The sequence below is a fragment of the Mesoplodon bidens genome (assembly GCF_964165515.1).
Source record: "Mesoplodon bidens genome assembly, chromosome: 18".
NCBI lineage: Eukaryota > Metazoa > Chordata > Mammalia > Artiodactyla > Ziphiidae > Mesoplodon > Mesoplodon bidens.
Window position 1 is genome coordinate 48,528,268 of NC_138175.1, and position 23,988 is coordinate 48,552,255.

At 50.2% G+C, this 23,988-nt stretch overlaps 2 protein-coding genes across 3 annotated transcripts; both read right to left on the reverse strand.

The window, feature by feature from the left end:
• Positions 1-1,320: 1,320 nt before the first annotated feature.
• SERTAD3 (SERTA domain containing 3) lies at positions 1,321-5,092 on the reverse strand. The gene is made up of 2 exons (XM_081217096.1): positions 4,960-5,092; positions 1,321-2,587 (listed from the first exon to the last, which is right to left on the reverse strand). Exon 2 carries the CDS (start codon positions 2,579-2,581, stop codon positions 1,985-1,987), a length of 597 nt encoding a protein of 198 aa, XP_081073222.1. The 5' UTR covers positions 2,582-2,587; positions 4,960-5,092; the 3' UTR covers positions 1,321-1,984.
• A 2,486-nt stretch (positions 5,093-7,578) lies between these two features.
• BLVRB (biliverdin reductase B) lies at positions 7,579-22,533 on the reverse strand. 2 transcript variants are annotated; one of them, XM_081215530.1, is made up of 5 exons: positions 22,328-22,531; positions 13,981-14,145; positions 13,752-13,841; positions 12,317-12,445; positions 7,579-7,825 (listed from the first exon to the last, which is right to left on the reverse strand). In XM_081215530.1, exons 1-5 carry the CDS (start codon positions 22,404-22,406, stop codon positions 7,668-7,670), a joined length of 621 nt encoding a protein of 206 aa, XP_081071656.1. In that variant the 5' UTR covers positions 22,407-22,531; the 3' UTR covers positions 7,579-7,667. The 2 variants fall into 2 exon arrangements, with proteins under 2 accessions (XP_081071656.1, XP_081071657.1); XM_081215531.1 differs by lacking the exon at positions 13,981-14,145 and having other exon boundaries at positions 22,328-22,533.
• Positions 22,534-23,988: the final 1,455 nt, after the last annotated feature.

The following is a 23,988-nucleotide window of genomic DNA, read 5'->3' on the forward strand; positions in this document are numbered from 1 at the left end:
GGAAGGGCAGGGAAGACCTCTCTGAGAAGGGGACATTTAGACTGGTGAAAACTATGGAGGAAGTGTCCTCTGCAGCTGTTAACAGCAAGTGCAAAAGCCCTGGGGCCAACCGGAGTTGCGTGAGGGAGGGGAGAATGGGAGATTAAACTGGGGAAGTTAGAAGCAAGATTGTCAGGCCTTGCAGGGGTTGGGGTTTTATTCTGAGTGTGAGAAGTCACTGAACGTTTTAACTAGGAGTTAGACACGATCCACTGGGCATCCACATCTCAATGTGGACCCCATGTACCTTCTTGAGATCCCTTGACCACCTCCTCTTTCTCCGGATTGGCACCCACCTGTTAGTTACCCAGCTGTTTTCAGACTTAGATGCAATGCCCCTCTCAGGGAGAGAATCTGGCTTTGAGCCAGAAAACAAAGGCAAAATTCCCCTCCATTCCCTTTGTGTTACACCCAGGTGCGCTTCCTCCTTGCAACCCTTCTAGAAAAGTCCCTAAGTGCTGTGTAACCTTACCTGCTGCCATGTCTTCAGAGGTCTTTGTGGAGGCCTAGCCAGTGCAGCAATGTATCTTTTTTTTTGGCTGCACGCCTTGCATTGGAAGCATGGAGTCTTAACCACTGGACCGCCAGGGAAGTCCCTGCAGCAGTGTATCTCAACACATCTTCCCTGGCCTCCCGTTTTTTCCCCTCACTCTCACCAGCCTGGGCTTACACCTCTTAAATAAATCATTAGAACCATTAACTTTACTCTGCTTCCTAGGCAACAGTTTTCTAGAAAGATCTGCTGTTAGTACTGGGGGTCTTTGGGCATTTTCTTTCTCCCCTGGGACTCAGCAGCACATTTCATACAATGAAAGGGCTGACTTTTACGTGCCAGAGGGCTTTATCATTTGACATGTAATTCATGTGACCCAGTCTCTCTCTCCTGTGTCCACCCATGTGTGTGGGGAATCTAAATCTACAAAGAAGCAACAAATACAATTGTTAAGAAGGCTCTGGAGGTGGACTGAATTTGAGTTCTAGCTCCTTGGTCCTCATTCTTCCTGGCTGTGTGACCCTGAGCAAGTGACTTGGCCTCTCTGAACCTCAAGCTCCTCCTATGTAAAAGGTGGTAACAGTATCTATTTCTGTATAATCATGAGGATTAGATGACTTAATTCAAATAAAGTAGGTAGAACAGTGCTCTTAAAAAGCATTCAATAAATGTTATGTTTAATAATATACCTGCCCCACCTTTGACAGGGAAGGGGCACAGGAGTCTAGGGAAATTACCAGGTCCCTCCCACTGACCCACTGAAGTTTAGAAACTTTAGGCAACACCACTCCTTCCAAAGTACTTTTATTAAAAAAAAAAAATCATTACAAACAATCAAAAAACAAAAACAGAAACAAAAAACCACCACAAAACCCGCCTTTCTTTTAAATAACGTGGCATGGAGCAGTTTGGTTTCCACCCTATTGCACATGGTCCGGCCTGGTCATGAATCAGGAGGCTGCTTGGATTGCGGTCCGGTGAAGGAGGTGGGGTTCAGCCTGTGGGGAGGAGGCCAGCCCCTCCCACTACCTGGAAGTGCAAGAGGCAGAGGCTGGGTTTCCATAGCAATCAGGCGCACATCCCTGTCATCCTTTGACAGGCCCAAACTATCTTCCCTGAGGCCCCAGTGGACACAAGGGGAGTAGGAACTGGAGGGAAAGGCAGAAGAAATGTGGAAGTGGGAAACCAGACTCCCAGAAACAGAGTCTCATTAAGGCATTTGGAACAGATAAATTAATTCAGGAAGACCCACCTTCACAGAAGGTTGCGATAACCAGACACACACATACATGCGAGACAATTTGGAACCCTGAAATGGGAGGAAGGAGGCCACAGCCACTGCTTAGAGCCCCCATCAAAACACACACACACACACACATACACACACAGAGTTGCATCCAGGGATTCAGCCCACCAAGGCTGCGATGAGGAAGGGCCCCCCACATCAAAGTTTTAGGATCCCAGAATGATTTCCATGATGTGATCTAGTTCATTCCACTCCCAGGACCCTGGGGCACAGAAGAGGTTGTGAGGAGGCTCTGGTGGGGCCAGTGAAGGCTCCTTCTCCACTGCAGATGTGTCAATGTCCAGGAAGAAGTCATCCAGGCCAGAGTCCCCCAGGTACCGGGAGCTCAGAGCTTCTAAGAAGACTGGATCGGGCTGGGGCAGCACTTCATCCTGAGGGCCTGGGGGAGCCACTGGATTCTGAGGGGGCTCGGTCTCATCCATGGAGGTCTCCAGCTCCCTGAGAATAGAGCCGATGGTGGCCGACAGGGAGAAGTCCTCCTCGCCCAGGAAGAGGGGCTCTGGGGGCAGGGCAGGTGCAGGAGTCAGGCAAAGCGCAGCTTGGAGCTGCTGGAGGGTATTGTGGATGAGGACATGCCTGCGAAGGCTGGGTGCTCGGGGGCCCAGGCTTCGCTGGACTTTGTCTAGGGAGATACGGAGCAGGGCTTGCTGGTAGCTCCGCAGGCCTGCCGGACCCCAGTCCCACTTCTCATCCTCCTCTTCCTCCTCCAGATCTGAGTGTTTCCTCTTCAAGCCTCCTACCATGATGCCCTGTAGAGAGAAGAGGGGCAAGTTAGACACACCAGGGCTAGTTCAAACCCTGAATCTCCTGTATGGTTGCTGTTGATTTGTAATGATCCAAACTTCAGTTCTGCATCTATAAAATGGAGATAGCAGGAATACCACAAGGCTAAGGAGGAGAGTAAATGTATAAGATTAAGAAAACAAGATCTGGAACTTCCCTCGTGGCACAGTGGTTAAGAATCCACCTGCCAACGCAGGGGACATGGGTTCGAGCCCTGGTCCAGGAAGATCCCACATGCCGTGGAGCAACTAAGCCTGTGCGCCACAACTACTGAGCCTGCGTGCCACAACTAATGAAGCCCATGGGCCCGGAGCCTGTGCTCCGCAACAAGAGAAGCCACAGCAATGAGAAACATGTACCACAACAAAGAGTAGCCCCCGCTTGTCACAACCAGAGAAAGCCTGCGCACAGCAACGAAGACTCAATGCAGCCAAAAATAAATTAATTAATTTAAAAAAAGAAAAGAAAAGAAAAGAAAACAAGATCTGGGGGGCTTCCCTGGTGGTCCAGTAGTTAAGACTTCGCCTTCCAATGCAGGGGGTGCAGGTTCGGTCCCTGGTTGGGGAGTTAAGACCCACATGCCTCGCGGCCAAAAAAAAGAAAAAAAAAAAAAGAAAACCATAAAACAGAAGCAATATTGTAACAAATTCAGTAAGGACTTTAAAAATGATCCACATCAAAAAAAAAAAAAAAGAAAAAAAGAAAAAAAAAGAAAAGAAAACAAGATCTGGACTTAAACAGCTGGGTTTGAATCCCACTTACTTGCCCATGTGGGCTCAAATAGTGAATTTACCTCCTTGAGACTCAACTTCCTCATCTGCAAGATGAGGATACTAACTCAAGTCCCCCTAAATCTTAAAGCTGTTCTTTCCACAATACCCTTCTTCAAATGTGACATACACAAGACAGGGGTTGAGTACAGAGACCCGGCCTCAAAGCAGAAAATCCCGGGTTTGAATTCTGCCTTTCACGCTGCTCAGCTGTGTGATCTCGGGAAGTAATGTGACATTACACACTTAATGAACAAGAGTTAGTTGCCATTTATTCATTCGATATTTTGAGTGCCTATTATATTCCAGCCACCTGGAGCCCTGTAAGGGCACCTATCTATGGACACTCGTCTTTCACAGGGAAGATGTTTCTCTGTCCATGCCCTCTCGCTAACTGACTTGGGAGCGCGCCCAATGACAGTGAAGGAGCCTCCCTCAGGCCCTCGCGGGTGCCTTCATATTACCCCAGGGCTCGCCCCGCAGGAAAACTTGCTAGAACTCGACTCAAGCCAAGCCCCGCCCCTACCGACCCATCCAACCAGACGTGGGCCCTCTACAGGCCCCGCCCCTTTACGGAATCTCCTTTCAGCATTCAGACACGCCCCAATTTGGCCCAGAGGCTTCTGGGAAATGTGGACCGATAGCCTCCAGGGACACGCATTGACGTTGAGCACGCACTACAATTCCCGGAAGGCTCCGCACGCCGCAGGGACTAACCTTCCCCGCCCTCCCCCTGGGCATGCGCAGAGGGGCCCGCAGTACGTGGGGGAAGGGAACCCGGACGTCCAGCGGCCGGGCGCCTGCCGAGCCCCGCCCTCCACCGCCTCCAGGGCGGAGGGTCTGAGCTCCAAGCCCGGAACACCCCTCCCCCACTCCAGACTCGGGCTGTGAAACTGCTTTTCTTCTGACCGCAGAAGGTCCTGGATTTTCCCCTCAAACTGCCCTCGGGTCCAGAGACCCAGACCCCAACACAATGCTCAAAGATTTACAAATGCTCTACGACGCACTCCGTTCGGGACACTAGGTATCTCAATTTTGAGACCTTCTCCCGTCAACTTCCCCTGTTCTCCCGTCTTTCAAACGCTTCTCGACTTCACCTCCAGTCTCCCCCTCTGGCTCCAATACCTGACAGGGAACTCTCCCCAGCACCCCCTCTCCGACACGGCGTCTTGGAGACCAAGTGTCCTTGCCCCTAGTTCTCGCGCTTCTCCAAATGCCTGGGATCCCAGCCCAACCCCTCACACCTTTTCCTGAACACTAGAACCCCGAATTCAACCTGTCCCGGAGGCCCGAATTGTCCTAATCTTCAGATTTCCTACCCCAAAAGTTCCTTCTCTAGTTTTCTTGCTTCTCCAAACACCCCATGTCCCAGCTTCAAACTCCCTTCACTTGAAGATCCTGCCCCCAAAGCTTCGCCTTCCGTCCAGGATCTCGAAACTCCGGTCCCTAACCCTCCCCTTAATCTGCGTCTCCTACTCCCACCAGTACCCCGCCTCCGCAACTCTCGGAGGCGCGCCTCCACCTCCCCCAACCCAAGGCAGATCCCAAGCCAGGCAGCCACACCTCACCTCAACTACCAGGTTCGCAATGACCACCTCCGGGAACGCCCGCGGCTTTGCGACCCTCCAGTGCTGGGTAGGGCCCTCGCTCACCTCTCCGGGGACTCTCAGTCTGGCCTCAGGGCCACCCAGCTCAGCCCGGGAGCCGAGCCGCGAGCCACGATTGGCTGGAGTGCTGCCCGCCGCGGGGCGCGGACTAGTTGGGCGGGGCCACCAGGCCGTCGCCAGGAGACGCCCCACCGGTCCTCCCCTCCCTCGCTCCGCGGACCATTTAAAGGATTGCAACTCGCTGGGAGTGGGGGGCCACGTCTCTAGAGTGGAGGGGATATCAACGCTGTTTCTTTCAACTCAGTTACTATCCTTGCTCCGAGATCGTCATTATTGCTCTCTACGATCTCTTTATACCAGCTTGGACCGCGTCGCGGAGCAAGAGTGCCTCGCACTCCCCACTCCAACCCGTTTTCCGGACGGGCGGGTCTGAGCCTCTCGCTGAGGCCGCGCCCCCTGGGTTCCGAGGGCGGACCCTGCGGGGCGGAGGAGGATGACGCATTGAAGACCAGCCAATAGTTTGGCGTGGCCTATGTTGCCTGGGCTATCGCAACCCCGCCCCTTCACCGCCCCTGTCCTTCTGCTCCCCCCCCCCCTTTACCCCGCGGCCTTCTTCTTATAAGGACTTTTCCGCAGCGTGTCCTCTGGTGGTGTCTCATACATCCTCCTGACGCCCCATCCTTCCTCTCTCAGGGTGGCAACCCCCGCTGCTGGAAACTGGTTCACGGCTCCCCACTGTCCTGGGGATAAAGTCCAAACTCATATTTTTGCCTCAAAGCCCTTCAGGTCTGGCCTGATACACACTCCTCCTTGATCCCAGCAATCCTGCCACACGGATTGACTTTCAGGTTTTCTAAAACGGCTTCAAGTGCCCTCCACCACCATGAACTCAGAGATTCTGTTTTCCTTCCTGCCTTATCCCCAGTGTTTACGACAATCTCAGGTACATAACAAGTTCTCAAAAATGAGAAAAATAAAAGGCCTCTGGATCTTTAAATTTGCTCCCCCATCCTGAAAATACACCCTCAATTCCCAGAACCCAGAATTCTCATCAGAACTCATCTCAAAGGATTCCTCCTCTCAGAAGCCCTCCCTGAGCCTCCAGGATGAGTTGGGACCCATTCTGGACTCCCATGGTGTCCTGTGCTTCCTCTGTCTTGGCCTTGACTCCTCTGCCCCTGCCTCCCCCATCTTGGCCCTGGGCTGTCTCTGTCTGGACTGTGGGCCTCCTGAGGACATGTACCAAGGTTATCTCAGTCACCCACTGCTTGGTCCACGGCATCACCTAGCACAGGGCTGGACACAAAGCAGGCACTCAGTGAAAGTTTGTTAAATGCCCAATGTGACAGAAAGAAATAAAGAGGGAAGAAATAAAACAGTGCTAGTGCCCTGAAAGCCTGAACCAGCATTGCCTCACCTCCACAACAAGTTGTCACCAAGGGGCAGAGGAGACAGTTTTCTCCAGGCCGCCCCTGGGAAGGAAGGTTTAAGGCTCCTCAGACCAGTTCTCATCGGTTGGAATGTGTTAACCAAGTCATCCAGCTGTTTGCAGAAGCAGTACATGATTGGAATGGATTTGGGGGGGGGGCGGGGGGTATGGAGAGGAGAGAGCACTGGCTTGCTCAGGCCTGGGAAGGGTGTTTCTAGGGAACAAAGGTAAATTCCAAAGAGGGACATGATGAGGAAGGGGCGATTCTTCCCCTTCCCCCTCTCAGACTTGCTCCTCCAGGGTTTCCTTCTCAGGGTGGCCCCCGTAAAACCCCATCTCCAGGATATAGCCCTAGGCTTCCTTCTGGATGCCTCCCTCCCTGCCCCTCCCCAACGAACTGTCCACTCAGGCTCCCTCCCGCCCACTCTCCCTTCTCTGCCTCTGGGCACCCCCTGGGTCCCCAGCCTCCACTCTTTCATCCTCTGACCCACCTTCACACCGTAGCCAAGGGAAGCTTTAAAAAACACAAACCTGACGGTCCCCTCCCCACCTCTCCCCTGCTCCACTCCTTGCACAACACCTTAGACTAAAGCTTAAACTTTCTACAATGACCCTGGACAGTTTAGTGTCCTTTGAACAGCCTCTTGGGGCTGATTGCTTCTCTCCTCCGAGCAAAGTGTTATTAACTGTAGGGGACAGATTTTAGTTCTTCAAAGGGGCTATATGTGCTCTCCAGCCTCCTGGCCTTCGCCCATGTGGTATCTTCTGCCCAGAATGCTATCATTCCTTAGAACCTTCTCCTGGCTCATTCTCACCAAACGAGGTTTCAGGTGGGATATCCCCTCTTCCACAGAACCCTGTTCACTCCTCAAGCTGGGTCCCTCAGCCCTCTGTACTTCCTCTATCAGAGTCCTGGCCACTCTGTGTTGTCACTGACAGGGGCAGGGCTGTCTTCCCCACTGGACTGTGAGATCTGTGAAGGCAGGGTCACCACTGGGTCCTCACAGCCACCACTGGGTCCCCAGCACAGGACCAAGCGGGGAAATGAATGAATGAATACCCAGAAAATCTCACACAGAGCCAGACAGAGACACTGAGACACCCAGATAGAGCCAGAGAGAGGAGGAGTCACAGAGGTGGGTACTCTAAAATAACTTGAAGCTCTTGGCTCAAGATTTATTGCTCCCTTCCTCTGCTCTCTATTTCCTGGGATGCTGTCCTCCTGGACGGGGCCAGAGTCCTACTCGTACTGATGGGAGGGGTAGGTGCTGTGCCCATTGTACTCATCAGTGGTGAGGCAGCGCAGCATGAAGTGGCCCAGGTCGTGTTTGGAGATGACCCTCGAGGGCCCTCGTCCATCCAGGGTCACTGAGTAGGCCCCAGTCAGCGGTTGGTCTCCTGCAAGGTAAAGACAAAGGGACTGGGTAAATCAGATGTCCTTTCCCCTCCTGCAACCAACATGTGATCACTTCAATGATCATCCCAGGGTGTCTACAGTGTGCCCAGCCCAGATGGTATAAGATGGTATAACAGCCAACAATGTATGAAACTCTTCCCACATGCAGGGCACTAACCTGTACTCTTTACTTCATTCTCTCTCTAAGTGAGTTTTTTTTTTTTTTTTTTTTTTGGTGCGGCATGCAGAACTTCCCTGACCAGGGGTCAAACCCTTGCCCCCTGCAGTGGAAGCACGGAGTCTTAACCACTGTACCACCAGGGAAGTCCCATTCGCCAAATTCTTATTGATGACTTATTATACGTCAGGTGCTGGGCACACTGAAAGGGACAAAACAGATATGAATCCCTGCCCTCAGCATTCAGACAGTCACTAGGAAAAGGCAACTAATAAGATAAGAAAGTAAAATAGACAATATGTTAGATGGTGAGAAATAAAGCAGAGAATGGGCTAGGAACTGTTGTTAATTCTATTTTACAAGTGGGAAAACTGAGTCTTGGAGAGAGGAAGTTATGTCCCATGGTTGCAGAGGGTGACTTCACAGTGGCAAAGGCTACATTTGCTCTGTGCCCCCCTCGCCCTCCCCCACCATGACCTGGCTGTTACCAGGGCATCTAGCGCCTGTATTCTGACAGTGACCAACTTAACTTAGGGATCAAATGCAGCATACCAGCGCAGAGACAACCTGGGATCACGTGCAATAAGAAATACACACCCTCACCCATGTGGCAATCCTGCTAAAAATTTTTAATCTGAGTCTGTAAGAAAATAACTACAGAAGTCCAGAACGTGGGATATTTTAAAAGACACCTGGGATAACAAAGTCCTACTGTATAGTACAGGGAACTACAGTCAATGTCCTGGGATAAACCATAATGGAAAAGAATATTAGAAAGACTGTATATATATGTTAAAAAAAAAAAAAACACACCAGGCCTGTTATGTTTCATGTTATGAAAAACATTAAAAAAAAAAAAAGGATATGGAGGATTGTTCCAGGTTAAATATGACATAGTGACTAAACACAACACACGATCCTGGATTGGATCCTGATTTTGAGGGGAGGGGGAGGTTGGAAGATATTTTTTGGCAGTTGGGGAAATCTGAATATGGGCTGGATACTAAATGATGTGGTAGAATTAATGTCAATTCCCTTGGTGCGATAACAGTACTGTGGTTCGTATCCAAATATTTCTTCTTGGAAGATGCCTATCAAGAGGTTCTAGGAGTAGAGTGTGCCGCTGTCTGCAACCTACTTTCAATGGTTGAGCCCAAAAAAAAAGAAAGAAAGAAAGAAAAAGAAAAATATAAAAATACACACTTATTTAAAAAAGATATATACATTACATATGTATTCACATATATACACATATACATTAGATGCATGCATAGATAGATAGATAGATAGATAGACAGATAGAGAAAGCAAAAAGGCCAAAATGTTAACAAGTGAACCTAGATGAAGGCTTTATGGGTATTCACAAACCTTTAATTTCTTTAACTTTTCTGGAGGTTTCAAAGTTTTCATACACGTACAAAAAAAGGACTGGGACTTCCCTTGTGGTCCAGTGGTAAAGAATCCGCCTTCCAATGCAGGGGATTCGAGTTCCATCCCTGGTCGGGGAACTAAGATCCCACATGCCGCAGTGCAACTAAGCCCGCACGCCCCAACTACTGAGTTCTCGCGCCTCAACGAGAGACCCCGCGTGCTGCAAACTACAGAGCCCGTGTGCCCTGGAGCCTGCGCGCCACAACTAGAGAAGAGAAAAACCCTGCAGGCCACAACTAGAGAGCAGCCCGAGCAGACTGCGTGCCAGAACGAAAAAGACCCCGCGTGCCTTAACAAAGATCCTGTGTGCCGCAACTAAGACCCGACGAAGCCAAAAAAAAAAAAAAAAAAGGAAAATAAATGAATAAAATAAATATTCAAAAAAAGAAGAACTAAAAAAAAACCTTTGTGTTAAATAATTTTTAGGCATGATCTCTCTGGATATTCACTTCAAACCTGGGAGGTCAAGAAGTAATATCCTGAACCCCGTTTACAGATGAGGAAACTGAGGTTCAGAGGCCATGGGCCTTAAGTCCACAAAGTGCTGGGGCTGGGACTTTGCCCGGCTTCTCCGCCATGCCGCTTCACTACTGATTCAGAGCTTAGGATTCTCGTCTCAACAAGAATCCTGAATTGAACCTCAACATTGAGCTTACTTGAACCTCTGTAAGGTGTGCAGGGCTCGTCTTTCTCCAAGCAGAAGGCAGAGGGCACAGCAGAAGTGCTCATCCAGCAGGCAGGCAAATGTGAAGGAGATACAAGTGCCTGGCTCGGGCATCCGCACTGCGGTTCCCTCATCCCAGAATGTCCTCCCTTCCCCCAGACACTCACCTGATTCCCCCTGAGGGGAACTGTGGCCAGGCACACACTTCCTATGCAAGAGACATCATTTAGAATGATGAATTTAGAAATTCAGATTTCCCCAACTGCCAAAAAATATCTTCCAACCTCCCCCTCCCCTCAAAATCAGGATCCAGTTCAGTCGCCATGTCACCTTTAACCTGGAACAATCATTTTTTTTTTTAATGTTTTTCATAGCATGAAACATAACAGGCCTGGTGTCTTTTTTTTTAACACACACATATATGTATGTATATATATATATATATATATATATATATATATATATATGTACACACATTCTTTTCTAATGTTCTTTTCCGTTATGGTTTAGCCCAGGACATTGAATGTAGTCCCCTGACTGGGGGAATCAGGTGAGTATCTGGGGGAAGGGCCATCTCCTTAGCGAGCCTCTGCTTACAGCTGAGGCTTACTCTCTTCACCGAGTTCTTTTTGGCTGCGTTGGGTCTTAGTTGCTGCACACGGGCTTTCTCTAGTTGTGGCGAGTGGGCTTCTCATTGCGGTGTCTTCTCTTGTTGCGGAGCACGGGCTTTAGGTGTGCGGGCTTCAGTAGTTGTGGCGCGCAGGCTCAGTAGTTGTGGTGCAGGGGCTTAGTTGTTCCGCGGCTGGTCTGCGGCATGTGGGATCTTCCCAGACCAGGGATCGAACCCGTGTCCCCTGCATTGGCAGGCGGATTCTTAACCACTGCGCTACCAGGGAAGTTCCTTCACTGAACTTTATGGTTTCTTCATTCAGTGTAGCACGACCCAACAGTAATATAGATCATCTATTTCGTTTGTCTCCCCCGCTAGAAATGTAAGCTTCATGAGAGCAGAGACTACATCATTGGTACTTGTAATCATGGCCAGGCACACACTTCCTATGCAAGAGACATTTGTAAATGCATCTCTCCCTCGGTCTGACTCTCTCTCAATGTGTATTCCAGACCTGGGAGGGGAAAAGAGGGTGTGGTTCCCTCCACAGCACCACCTGGAGGTGAGGCATCTTCCCTGGTATTAGCTCATGGGACAAATATTTACTGAGCACCTACTACATGCCAAGCCCTGTTCTAGGCACTAGGAACACAGCTGTAATCAAAACAAGACAAAATCTGTGCTTCAGACAAAACTTCAGACTTCAAAATTCTAGTGTGGGAGACACGCGCTAAGTAAGATAAAGAAAGAAACGAGGGACTTCCCTGGTGGTCCAGTGGTTAGGACTCCATGTTTCCACAGCAGGGGGCATGGGTTCAATCCCTGATCAGGGAACTAAGATCCTGCATACTGCATGGTGTGGCCAAATAAATGAATAAATAAATGGGTTTAAAAAAAGAAAGAGACGATGTGAAGCATAAGTCCCTGTCCCTTGAATGTGGGGCAGCCCCAGTATAACTTGCTTCTTTTTTAAAAAGATATTTATTTATTTATGTATTTATTTTATTTGGCTGCGCCAGGTCTTAGTTGCAGGATGTGGGATCTTTTTAGTTGCGGCATGCATGTGGGATCTAGTTCCCTGACCAGGGATCGAACCCGGGCCCCCTGCATTGGGAGCATGGAGTCTTAACCACTGGACCACCAGGGAAGTCCCATAACTTGCTTCTAATAAAGAGAATACAGTGGAAGCAGCCCTGAGAGATCTGACGCTAGGAAAGGCAGCATGCAGGTGTTCCAGGGACAGACAGTCTGCACCTACCACGAGCCTTGTCGTGGCTTCCTTCCACGCAATTCTATTGCCAGCTACTGAGCAAAGGCATGCGAGACCCCAGCAAGAAGTGCCCCCAGAGCCTAGTCAGCTCCCAGTACTGACAGAGTCATCATAAATGAGGGTTTTTGTTTTACGTTTTAAAATTTTGGATAGTTTGTACAACAGAGATAATTGAAAAGTATGTTAGAAAGGAGATACAAATCAAGCAGGAGAGAGCATAGAAAGTGTGGGAGGAAGGTTTGCAATTTTCAACTGGCCAGGGAAGGCCCAGTGAATGTCGACAGAGGACAGGAGGGGGCAGGCTGGTGGTAACCCTGCAGCTGGGTCCCCACCCACTCACCTATGTGTGGTGGCATCACAGCCACGTACTTCAGGCCTGACTGCTGCAGTATCTTGTGCATCCGGATATGGTCATCAGTCACATCCTGCAGTCTTGGGGGCACCTTGGACGGGTCCCACAGGAGGAAGGCTGGGGGCACACAGGGCAGGATCAGCCAAGGCTTGAGGACAGCCTGGCTAGGCCCATAGCCCGCAGGTCTCCTGCCAGGACCCACCCCTACAGGGGCTCACTACTGCCCTCTAGTTTCTCCAGGCTTCTCACCCTGCCTGCTCCCGTTACCTCCTGCCTAGACCATGGCAGCAGCCTCCTCCCTGGTCTCCCTGCCCCTGCCCCCCCACATTCTGTTCCCCCAGCACAGCCAGAGGGGTCGGACTCATCTGTGACCCTATCTCACTCAGGGTAAAAGCAAAGGCCCCATCGGGTCCACGAGGCCCCACGTGACCTCACCACCCAACACTCTCCCCTTCACTCGCTCTGCTGCAGCCACACTCCCTCCCACCTCACAGCCTTTGTAAATGCTGATCCCTCTGCCTGGAGTCCCCTTATCCTCCCACTGCGCCCTCATGTCACTTCCCTTCCCTGGGAGACAATGTGTGATGGGACAAAGGTGAGGAGTGTGGACCACGGAGACAGTCCGGTTCCGCACCCCAGCTCTGCCCGCCACAGGCTGTGTGATCTCGGGTAAGGTGATGGGCCTCTCTGTGCCTCCACCCCCTTAGCTAGGAAGCAATAAGAACAGCTACTATTCACTGAGCACCTACTATGTTCCACTGTGAATATAAGTACTACTCAAAGGAGTTTGGAGAGGATTAAGTGGCATTCATCTGTAAGGCACTCACATGGTGCCGAGCACACAGTAAGAGATCAATAAATGCTGTTAGCATTAACTGCTCCTGTCACACACCCTGCAGCCTTCCTTTCAGATTATTCCGGGCAACCATTTGTTTAATACCATCTCCTCATAAATTGGGAGCTCTGTGAGGGTAAAGACCTGGCCTATGTATACACAGCTCTGTCATTTCCTCTATGACGCTCTCTCCCTGACCCTTTTTCAGGATGCGTCAGGCACCCCTCTGGGCCCCCAGAGTCCTCTAGGCTTCCCCTATCCCGGCCCTGATCCCTCCGCCTATGCTCCCCCCCGAATCCTGGCCTTGACCTCTCTGCCTGTGCTTCCCCCAACCCTGGCCCTGACTGGTCACTGTTTGATGATGGCTCTGTTGCCACTTCCCTCCTCCTTATGAGAACCATGAGAGCAGGGCCCAGGGCTGTATTGTGTCTCTGGCCCCATCCAGCAAGGTTCAGGCACTCAGGTGGTGCTCAATAAATACACAGTAACTTGGAGTGGCTCTAAGACCACCTTGTAGGAGCCCCTGGGCTGCCCGTCCAGTACTTATCCCCCACTCTTCAGCCCCACCCCTATGGCCCCGCCACCCACCCGAGGTGCAGGCCACGACCTTGTCCACGCCGTGGGCCTTCATGGCTGCCACAATGTTCTGGGCACCCTCGGACATCACTGTGGTAGGACCTTAGAGGAGACAGAGAGTGGCTGTCACTGGTGGGCGGCGGCGGCGGCGGTGGCGGTGGCAGGGGCGGGGCTGGGGGCGGGGGTGGCGCTGGGGGCCGAGGTGCAGGGGTGGGCCGTGGGCAGAGGGGGGGCCCAGTACTGAGGTCATTGCCGGTGCCCAGCAGCACGAGGACGGCGTCCTGCCCCGCCACAGTCTTGTCCACATCGGCCGCCTGCCGAACGTCACCCACTATCACGTGGGCCGGCTGGGGCCCCTCCGAGGGCAGCCTGGAGGTGTCCCGTACCAGCACAGTCACCTCATAGCCTGCAAAGAGGGGCAGAGAGTCAGGTCAGTCGGCTTGTAGGCTGGCACTCCCAGCCTCCAGGGGCTGGGTCCTGGAGGGTGCCACGAACCCCCAACTCCATCCCGCAGGCCCCCTGTTCTGAGACAATGGTCTTCAAACATTTTCGCTGGCATACCCACAGCTGATATCCAGCTGGTTGTTAAAATAAGGTGATACCTTGATGTCGGTTCATAAATAACCTGCTCTGATGCCTCCAAGGGTCTCTTCTTCCCTTCAGTCCCCACTCCTGCAACTTCTCCACCCTCCAGCAACTAAAGGGTTAATGTCTGGCATCACACTGGTCTATGCCCCCCATCCATGGTCCTGGAGCAAGCTGAGGTACAGAGAAGGACATGAGCTGCCCAAAGGTTGTCCATCATTGGGTTTGGTTCCCCAGGTCTTACTTCTGCAGGGCTGGGTCCTGACTTAGTGGTTACTAAACAGTTACTAAACAGTTAGAATTTTGGATAATTTTGGATAACTCTGTAACTCTGTGGCCCCTTTCTGACACATACCCTCCCTTTTAAAGATTACAAACAACATAGTTCTTCCTTTGTTTTAAATAATGGCAAAATATATCAATGTTTATGTGTATTGCAAAAAAAAATAAAATTAGTAGTTGTAGTCTCTGTTATGGACTGAATGCTTGTGTCATATGCTGAATTCATATGCTGAAGCCCTAACCCCCAATGTGATGGTATTTGGAGATGGACTCTTTGGGAGGTAATTAGATTAGATGAGGTCATGAGGGTAGGGTCCCCATAATGGAATTAGTGTCCTTACAAGAAGAGGAAGACCAAGGCTCGCTCTCTCTCTACCATGTTAGAACACAGCAAGAAGGCGGCTATCTGCAAGCCAGGAAGAGGGCCCTCATCAGAAACTAAACCTGTTAGTATCTTGATCTTGAACTCTCCGCTCTCTAGAACTGTGAGAAATGTCTGTTGTTTAAGCAACCCGGTCTATGGCATTTTGTTATAGTGGCCTGAGCTGATGAAGACAGCCTCTAAATAGCATTCTCATGAAAAATGAGCCAGAGCTCGTTGAAGAAATGGCCGCTTGCTGGGCCATGCCAGGGAGAGGACAAGATGAGCCTGGAACATCTTATCTTGTACCTCCAGCTGGTAAGGTGGTGTTCAAAAAATGATGGGGTGATGTCAAGAGGACACAGAAGCCACTTGAAGGGGTTCCCACAAGGCAAATAGGGGGCAATATGATTTGTCCAGAAGAATACTGATGGCAAAGAAATGAAGTACATCAAATATACAAAAATCTGTGAGCTCATAATGATACTAAGAAACTTCATTGGTCATCATTGGAACCTATCAAAGGATTAATCCATTATTCCGAAAGTGATAAAGGAAAAGGGAAAACAACAAAATTGTTCCATTTTTCTCTCTCTCTCTCCCTTTTTTTTCAGCTGTGCCACACAGCTTGTGGGATCTTAGCTCCCCGACCAGGGACTGAACCCGGGCCCTTGGCAATGAAAGCACGGAGTCCTAACCACTGGACCGCCAGGGAACGCCCCTGTTACATTTCTCTTGATAGCTGTCATCATATATGTAAAAAACAAATGATTAGAAATTTGTACACTCTGGGGCAGTGATAATAATAATAATGATACATAATACTTAGAGAGCACTCACTATATGCCAGGTGCCAAATTCCATACATTTATTAGCTTATTTAATCCTCAAAGCAATCCTGGGTTTGAATTCTGTCTGGCCCTACCACTACCTAGTTGTGACACTGGGCAACTCACTTAACCTGTCTGGGCCTTAGGGCCTTCATTTTTAAAATGATACTAATAATAGTCTCTACCTTATAGGGTTATTGTGGGTTTAAATAACATTTCTTTTTTTTTTTTTTGGCCACGCCATGCAGCTTGCAGGAACTTAGTTCCCTGACCAGGGATTGAACCCAGGGCCACAGCAGTGAAAACGCCGAGTCCTAACCACTAGACCACCAACGAACTGCCTAAATAATATTTCTAAAAGTTTAATGTAGTTGGTTGATTTTTGACAAGGGTGCCAAGATGATTCAATGGGGCAAGTACAGTCTTTTCAACAAATGATGCGGGGACAACTAGATATCCATATGTAAAAGAATGAAGTTGGATCCCTATTACCTCACACCATATACAAAAATTAACTCAAAATGATCAAAGACCTAAATGTAAGTGCTAAAACTATAAAAATCTTAGAAGAGGGCTTCCCTGGTGGTACAGCGGTTAAGAATCTGCCTGCCAATGCAGGGGACACGGGTTCGAGCCCTGGTCTAGGAAGATCCCACATGCCGAGGAGCAACTAAGCCTGTGTGCCACAACTACTGAGCCTGTGCTCTAGAGCCCGTGAGCCACAACTACTGAAGCCCGCGCGCCTAGAGCCCGTGCTCCGCAACAAGAGAAACCACTGCAATGAGAAGCCTGCACACCTCAACGAAGAGTAGCCCCTGCTCGCTGCAACTAGAGAAAGCCCGCACACGGCAACGAAGACCCAACACAGCCCAAAATAAATAGAATAAAATAAATTAATAAAAAAAAATCTTAGAAGAAAACATAGGCATAAATCTTTGTGTCTTTGGATTAGGCAATGGTTTCCTAGCTATGACACCAAAAGCACACGCAACAGAAGAAAAAATAGATACACTGGACATCATCAAAATTAAAAAATTTTGGGGCTTCCCTGGTGGCGCAGTGGTTGGGGGTCGGCCTGCCGATTCAGGGGGCGCGGGTTCGTGCCCCAGTCCGGGAGGATCCCACGGGCTGCGGAGCGGCTGGGCCCGTGAGCCATGGCCGCTGGGCCTGCGCGTCTGGAGCCTATGCTCCGTGACAGGGGAGGTCGCAGCGGTGAGAGGCCTGTGTACCGCAAAAAAAAAAAAAAAAATTTTGTGCTTCCAAGGACACTATCAAGAAAGTGAAAAGAAAAGACAACCCACAAAATGGGAGAAAAATTTTGCAAATCATGTATCTGATAAGAGACTTGTATTTAGAATATATAAAGAACACCTACAACTTGATAATAAAAGATGAATATTAAAAGTTGGGCAAGGACTTCCCTGGTGGTCCAGTGGGTAAGACTCCACACTCCCAATGCAGGGGGCCCGGGTTCAATCCCTGACCTGAGAACTAGATCCCGCAAGCCGCAACTAAGAGTTCGCATGTTGCAACTAAGAAGTCCGCATGCTCCAACTAAAAGATCCCACGTGCCGCAACTAAAAAAATAAATAAATAAACAAAGATCCTGCATGCCTCAACGAAGATCCTGCATGCTGAAACTAAGACCCAGCACAGCCTAAATAAATAAATTAATTAATTAAAAAAAAAAAAAGCTGGGCAAAAGATCTGAATAGACATTTCTCCAAAGAGGTTATACAAATGGCCAATAAACACATGAAAAGATACTCAATATCATTAGCCATCAGGGAAATGCAAATCAAAACCACAGCAAGATCCCATTTCATACCCACTAGGATGGTCATAATCAAAAAGACATAATAAATGTTGATGTGCATGTGGTGAAACAGGAACCCTCACACACTGCTGATGGGAACGTTGAATGATACACCTGCTTTGGAAGATAATCTGGCAGTTCCTCAGAAGGTTAAACATATTGTTACCATGTGACCCAGCAATTCCACTCCTAAGTATATGCCAAAGAGAAAGGAAAACATCTGTTCACACAAAACTCATACGTGAATGTTCATAGAGGCACTACTCATCATAGCCAAAAAGTGGAAACAACCCAAATCTCCATCAACTGAATGGATAAATAAAATGTGGTATATCTAAACAACGTAATGGTATTCAACAATGAAAAGAAATGATACACATGCTACGATATGGATGAACTTTGCAAAAACAATTTTTTTGCTAAGTGAAGGAAGCCAGTCATAAAGAGCCACATAGTGTATGATTCCATTTATACGAAAGGTTCAGAACAGGAAAATCCATATAAACAAAAAGCACGTGAGTGGTTGCCTGGGGCTGGGGAAGGGGTTGAGCAGGAAAACGGGGAGTGACTTCTAAGGGTTCCTTTTGGTGGTGATGAAAATGTTTCCAACTGATTGTGGTGAGGTTTGCATGAGTCTGTGAATATGCTAAAAACCACTGAACTGTATACTTTAAATGGGTGAATTGTATGGTATGTGAATGATATCTTTAAAAAGCTGCTATTTAAAAGATGCAAAACGAAAACAAATGAAAAGATTAGAAGAGTGTCTGGCACAGGAAAGAGCATTATATGGGTGTTGGTTGTTATACCTTTTCACCATCTCACAATTTTTTTTCCCGTCCTGGTCTAATATTCCCTGGGCTCCTGGCCTCTCTCAACCCCTCCAACCCATATTTCACATGGTAGCCAGGTAGAGCTTTCCACTGTTATATCAAAGTGCCCTTGGCTCAGATCCGTCCCCTGACCCCCCCAGTGCCCTGAGATAGTCATGTTCCTTATGACAGACTTCAAGGCCCCCCAGGATATGGCCTCTCCTCTCTCACCTATGCTGGAGCCATGGCCCTTTTCACACACTGAACTTCCTTCAGTTCCTCAAATGCATCACGCTGTTTCCTGACTCCTGGCCTTTGCACGTGCCCCTCTGCCTGGAGCACCCTTACCCTCTTTCCCCAGAACCCCCAGCCAATTGTGCTTCCTCTGTCATGGCCCTACTTATGCTGACCTGGAGTCAAGCAAGGGCCCCGTGGGTCCAGGGACTGTGACATATTCGCCACCATCTCCCTGACTTTTATATCAACACAAAAGCGCACGGACCTGGGTTCGAACTCTGGCTCTACCTCTTTTTTTTTTTCCTTGGCCCAGCCGGGCATGTGGGATCTTAGTTCCCTGACCAGGGATTGAACCTGTGCCCCCTGCAGTGGAAGTGTGGAGTCTTAACCACTGGACCGCAAGGGAAGTCCCAGCTCCACTTACTGGCCGAGGAACCTCAGGAAACACCTTCCCTGACTGGCCCTCAGTCTCCTCTCTAAAGTGAAAATCACAATCCCTAGCATCCCCATCCTGTGTGACCACCTTTCATAAGGGAATGACACCTGTGCTGCCCTCACACACATCAGGGAGCAATGAAAGCTTTCATGATGCCACCGCAGGCACTGGTTAATTACCACTGTATTCGTTAAAACGGACCCTAGTAAATCGTGGGTATTTTGGAGGAGAAACTTTCTCACGGACAGTGAGAGCTCTGACGCAGGCCCAGCACAAGAGTGCCTGTTAATGGTACATTATTGATGATTAGTGACATTTATTGAGGGCCTCCTAGGGAATTCCCTGGCAGTCCAGTGGTTAGGATTCCACAGTCTCACTGCTAACGGCCCAGGTTCAATCTTCAATCCCTGGTCGGGGAACTAAGATCTCACAGGCTGTGTGGCACAGCCAAAAAAAAAAAGAGAGAGAGAGAGAGAGAGAGAGAGAGAGAGAGAGAGAGAGCCTCCTATGTGCCAAGTGCTGTGCTAAGTCCTTTCTGCTGATGAATGACGTTTTTTTCCAAAAATTTTTAACACAACCCACATTTAAATTTTAATAGCAACATGTGGCTAGTGGCTACCATACCAAACTATAGTGTTAGAATTCGCAGATTTTGCCCTTTACAAAGAACGAGAGCATTTGTAGGTTATTTCTAAACATTTCTTTTTTTCTTTCTTTCTTTTTTTTGTTTAAAAAATCCCTTACTTTATTTATCTTTTTCTGTTAATTTTTAATTTTGAAATAAATTCAGACCTATAGGAAGGCTGCAAGGCCTAGATTCGCATATTTGCTTTATCTTTCTCTCTGTGTATATATAAAATATACACATAACATGTATAATTATATGTGTATAAAGTTTTTTCCTAACGATGTGAGAGTCACTTGTAGAGATCATGCCCCTTTTAAGCTTTTTTGATCTCAACCCTCCATACAAAATAGATTTCACTTCCAAACCCAGTATACACAAACCCATACATATATGATTGAAACGAAAGTTTCATAAAACCAATATTTAACATGTGATACATTCTGACACTGTTGTGACCAATTAAATATATTTCAGAACTCATTATGACCCACAGTTTGAAAAGCCCCAGATTGCAACAACTCCACAAAGTAGGTTGTATTATATGCCCATCTTGAGGATGGGGAAACTAAGGCAATTTTAGGTAACTGGGCCAGGATCACACAGCTATAATCTGAGTTCTCTCAGCCAAGGAGTGCCTCTTGAGCACCAACTATATGCTGGACACGGTTCTAAGCATTTTCCATATATTGTAATATCTCATTTAATCATCACAAGAACCCCAGGTCGTGTTCTCCTAGTTTCATCCTCACTTTACAGATATCTAGGTACACAGATGACAAGGCACTTGACCACACAGTTGTTAAGTGGCAGAGCTGGGGTTTGGAATGCAGACACACAGGCACCAGAGTCTATGCCTGTCAGGACTCAGCCTTACAGAATCACTGAGGCAAATAAAAGCCGAGCTCATTCAAGCCCTTCCTTTTTCTGATGGGGACAGTGAGGCTCAGGTTCACTGTGGCTCTGAAGAGAGCTGTCAGAGCCACAGTGAAAAGCCGGGGACTCCCGTAGGCCTCAACGCTCCACACCCCCAGGTGCAGTGCCAGCTGTGCCCAGCAGGGTGGATGAGCAGAATTTCATAGAATCCAGGACTGAGAGAAAGGTAGTAACATGAGAATCCAGCCCCTCAGGGTGACTCAGCAACTCTCCACTTCTCCCTCTTACTTCCCCGCCAGGAAATGTTTACCAGCGAATTCATTTCTCCTGTCCCTACAAGCCAAGATCCTCACTAGGTCTTCCCAGGGAGGGGGAGAGCAGTGGGCCGAATGGGGAACTTTCAGGCAGAGTCCCTTGAAGGGAGAGCTGGGCTAGGAGACAGCTGAGAGTGGGAGCCTGGCGGCCTCCACCCTTTTGGGGCAACCAGATAGTCAATATCTTCAGAGTCACCAAGGCCAGCAAGGGTGGGGTGCTATATCTGGAAGTGTCAGGCTCCGAGGGGGGTTGGTGAAGTCTGGACGGTGGGGGCAGGGTACTGCTGCATGATACTGATGCCCTTTCCTGCCTCCTTTCCTGGGGCAACTGCAAATTTTCAGTGCTCATTGACTTTCCCGGGACCCGTGTGCCCAAGCCTTCACCCTTGTCTCCGTGATCTTCTTTCCATTAGGTGCCCACAGCAACCCACCCCTCAGCTTTTTCAACTTTAAGCCCTGGTGCCCAAACCAAGAGCCGGTGGACTTTTGGCAGTTAAGAGCAAGCACTGGTGGGACTTCTCTGGTGGCGCAGTGGTTAAGAATCTGCCTGCCAATGCAGGGGACACGGGTTCGAGCCCTGGTCCGGGAGGATCCCACATGTGGCGGAGCAACTAAGCCCTTGCGCCACAACTACTGAGCCTGCACTCTAGAACCCACGAGCCACAACTACTGAGCCCACGTGCTGCAACTGCTGAAGCCCGCACGCCTAGAGCCCGTGCTCCACGACAAGAGAAGCCACCGCAATGAGAAGCCCACGCACCATGACGAAGAGTAGCTTCGCTCTCTGAAACTAGAGAAAGCCCACGCGCAGCAACGAAGACCCAATGCAGCCAAAAATAAATAAATAAATAAAATGTGGGGGGGGGAAAAACGACCCATTGGTGGTCTCAATAAAAAACAAGCAAAGAGCAAGCACTCGGTACAAATTCCAGCACTGCCACTTTCCAGCTATGTGACATTGGGCAGATCACTCAGTGGGCCTCAGTTTTCTCACCTGTCAAATGGCGTGATACTAGTTCCTACCCGACATGAGTGCTGTGCGGATTTAACACGTGCTAAGAGAGGACAGTGCTGGGAGGCCAGCCCAATGCCTGGCTTAGTTAAGCCCTTGCTGGGTGTGCAACCACCAGCACCACAATAACAACTACATTTCATCAGAGCATTGGATTTAATTTAAACCTGTCACTACAGTCCCCCAGCTTCCTAGGGCCAATACCTGTTCCTTGGGCTCACGTAAAATTGGACCTCACAGCGTGCCCCGTTTCTGCCCCCGTGGCCACCTGTTTTGCCCCCCTAGGTCCTCACACACCAAGGCACTGAGGGCCCCAACCAGCCTCGGCCCGACCCCAGGATGCCACTTCCTAAAGTTCTGTCTGTGCACCCCGTGACACCCCCTGCCCGCCCCAGCTCATGCCTGCTTGCACCGCCTGCGCCAGGGTGGTGAGCCCGGTCCTGCCGGTGGCGCCGAAGATGGCAATCTTCTTGACGGCCATGCTGCGGGGTCGTGGGGGTGCGAGGCCGCGGAGTCGCAGGACACGCGGGAACCGACTGGCGGCTAGGCCGCCCTCTCCGTCCTTCCCTAGCTGGAGAGACGGGGCGGGGCCGCTTAGAGGGCCACGCCTCAGCCAGCCTCCTGCCCCCGACTCCGGCCGAGGGGCGGGGCCATAAGGCCTCTCCTCTGGTTAAGAACGGGGTGGGCGGGGCGGGAGTCGGCTCGCCTCCGCCTGCGGCCCAGCACCGCCTTCCAGCCCGCCCCTTAGACTGGGAGGCGTGGCCGTATCTGGCGGTCTACGAAGGTGAACCCAGTGCCCCGCCTCCGAGCTCTAAACTCCCAGAGCGGGGCGGGGCGAGCGCGGGCCACACCCACATCTCCTCGCTCAGACCCCCTCTCTCAGGGCCACTAGGCTGATCTGGGACTCACACTACGCCCCAAAGCTCCTCTAGGCTACAAGGGGAAAAAGTGAGGGAGGCCAGTGTGGGTGCGTGGGTGTGACACTGTGTAACTGCGTGTCTATGTGCCCGTGTGGCCCTGTGTGACGGTGAATAACGCCAAAGGAGAGCATGATTGTGGGTGATACCATGTGCCATCCTCTGCGTAAAACACCGTATTACAGTATGAGACTGTGTGTGACACCACGTGTGGAAGACATTGATGCTGTTCTTCTGAGACCTTGCGGTGACACTGGGTGACGGTGTGTCAGTCTGTGATGCTGTATGCATCCATGCCACTGGGGGATATGGTGTGAGTGTGGGACATGTGTGAGTTGTGTTATGTGGGAGTGTGTGACTCTGTTAGTGTGTGACACTGCGTGTGTCATGTAAGTTGTGTGACAACGTGCCATCATTTGAGTGTGGCTGTGGGTGTTGACTGTTGTGGTGCTATTTGTGACCTGTGACTGTGTGATGTGTAAGTGGGTGACAGTGCAGGGTGTATGACCCCCATGCGGGTGTGTAAGGGATGTAACAAGTTTGAGTGTGTAAAAGTGTGTGACGCTGTGTGATAGGGAAGCAGTGTGTGATGTGTGAGTATATGACACTCTTTGTGACCCCATGGAGGTGTGCAACAGTGTGTGGCATATGTGTGCTTGTGTATGAGAACGCGTGAATGGTGGTGACAGTATTTGAGTGTTTTACCGTGTGTGACGCTGTCGCGCCCTGTTCCAGGGCGGGACTTCGTGTGAGCTTATGACTGCGTGAGACGGTTTGAATATTTGACACTGTGTGACCCCATGTGAGGGGGTGGCAGTGTGAGTGTGTGGATGTGGATAATGTCTGTGACGCTGTAGGTGACCCCGTGTGTGTGTGGCAGTGTGGGACTGTGTGACCCCGTGAGAGTGTGGACTGTGTGTGACGCTATCTCGGGCCCCTGCAGCTGTGTATCACACGCCGTGGCCGGGTGTGTGACCGCGCGTGGGCCGGCGCTGCAGGCGGCCGGGGTTGGCGGGGGACCGCGGGCGGGAGGGGGTCCCGGGGGCGCGCCGAGCGCGGCGGCCGCGCGAGCGGGAGGAGGTGCGCCGGCGGCCGCGGCGCATGCGGATCTGACCGAGCGGCTGGGCCGGTGGGGCCGAGCAGAGA

Bases quoted from the DNA above. Each gene is read 5' to 3' on its own strand.
- BLVRB (XM_081215530.1), bottom strand. From the start codon at position 22,406: ATGGCCGTCAAGAAGATTGCCATCTTCGGCGCCACCGGCAGGACCGGG. The intron at 13,842-13,980 runs GTACTGGGCCCC...GTCTCCTCTAAG, and splicing joins GGGCACCGGCAATGACCTCA to GTCCTACCACAGTGATGTCC. The intron at 12,446-13,751 runs GTGGGTGGCGGG...GTGTGCCCCCAG, and splicing joins GGTCGTGGCCTGCACCTCGG to CCTTCCTCCTGTGGGACCCG.
- SERTAD3 (XM_081217096.1), bottom strand. From the start codon at position 2,581: ATGGTAGGAGGCTTGAAGAGGAAACACTCAGATCTGGAGGAGGAAGAG.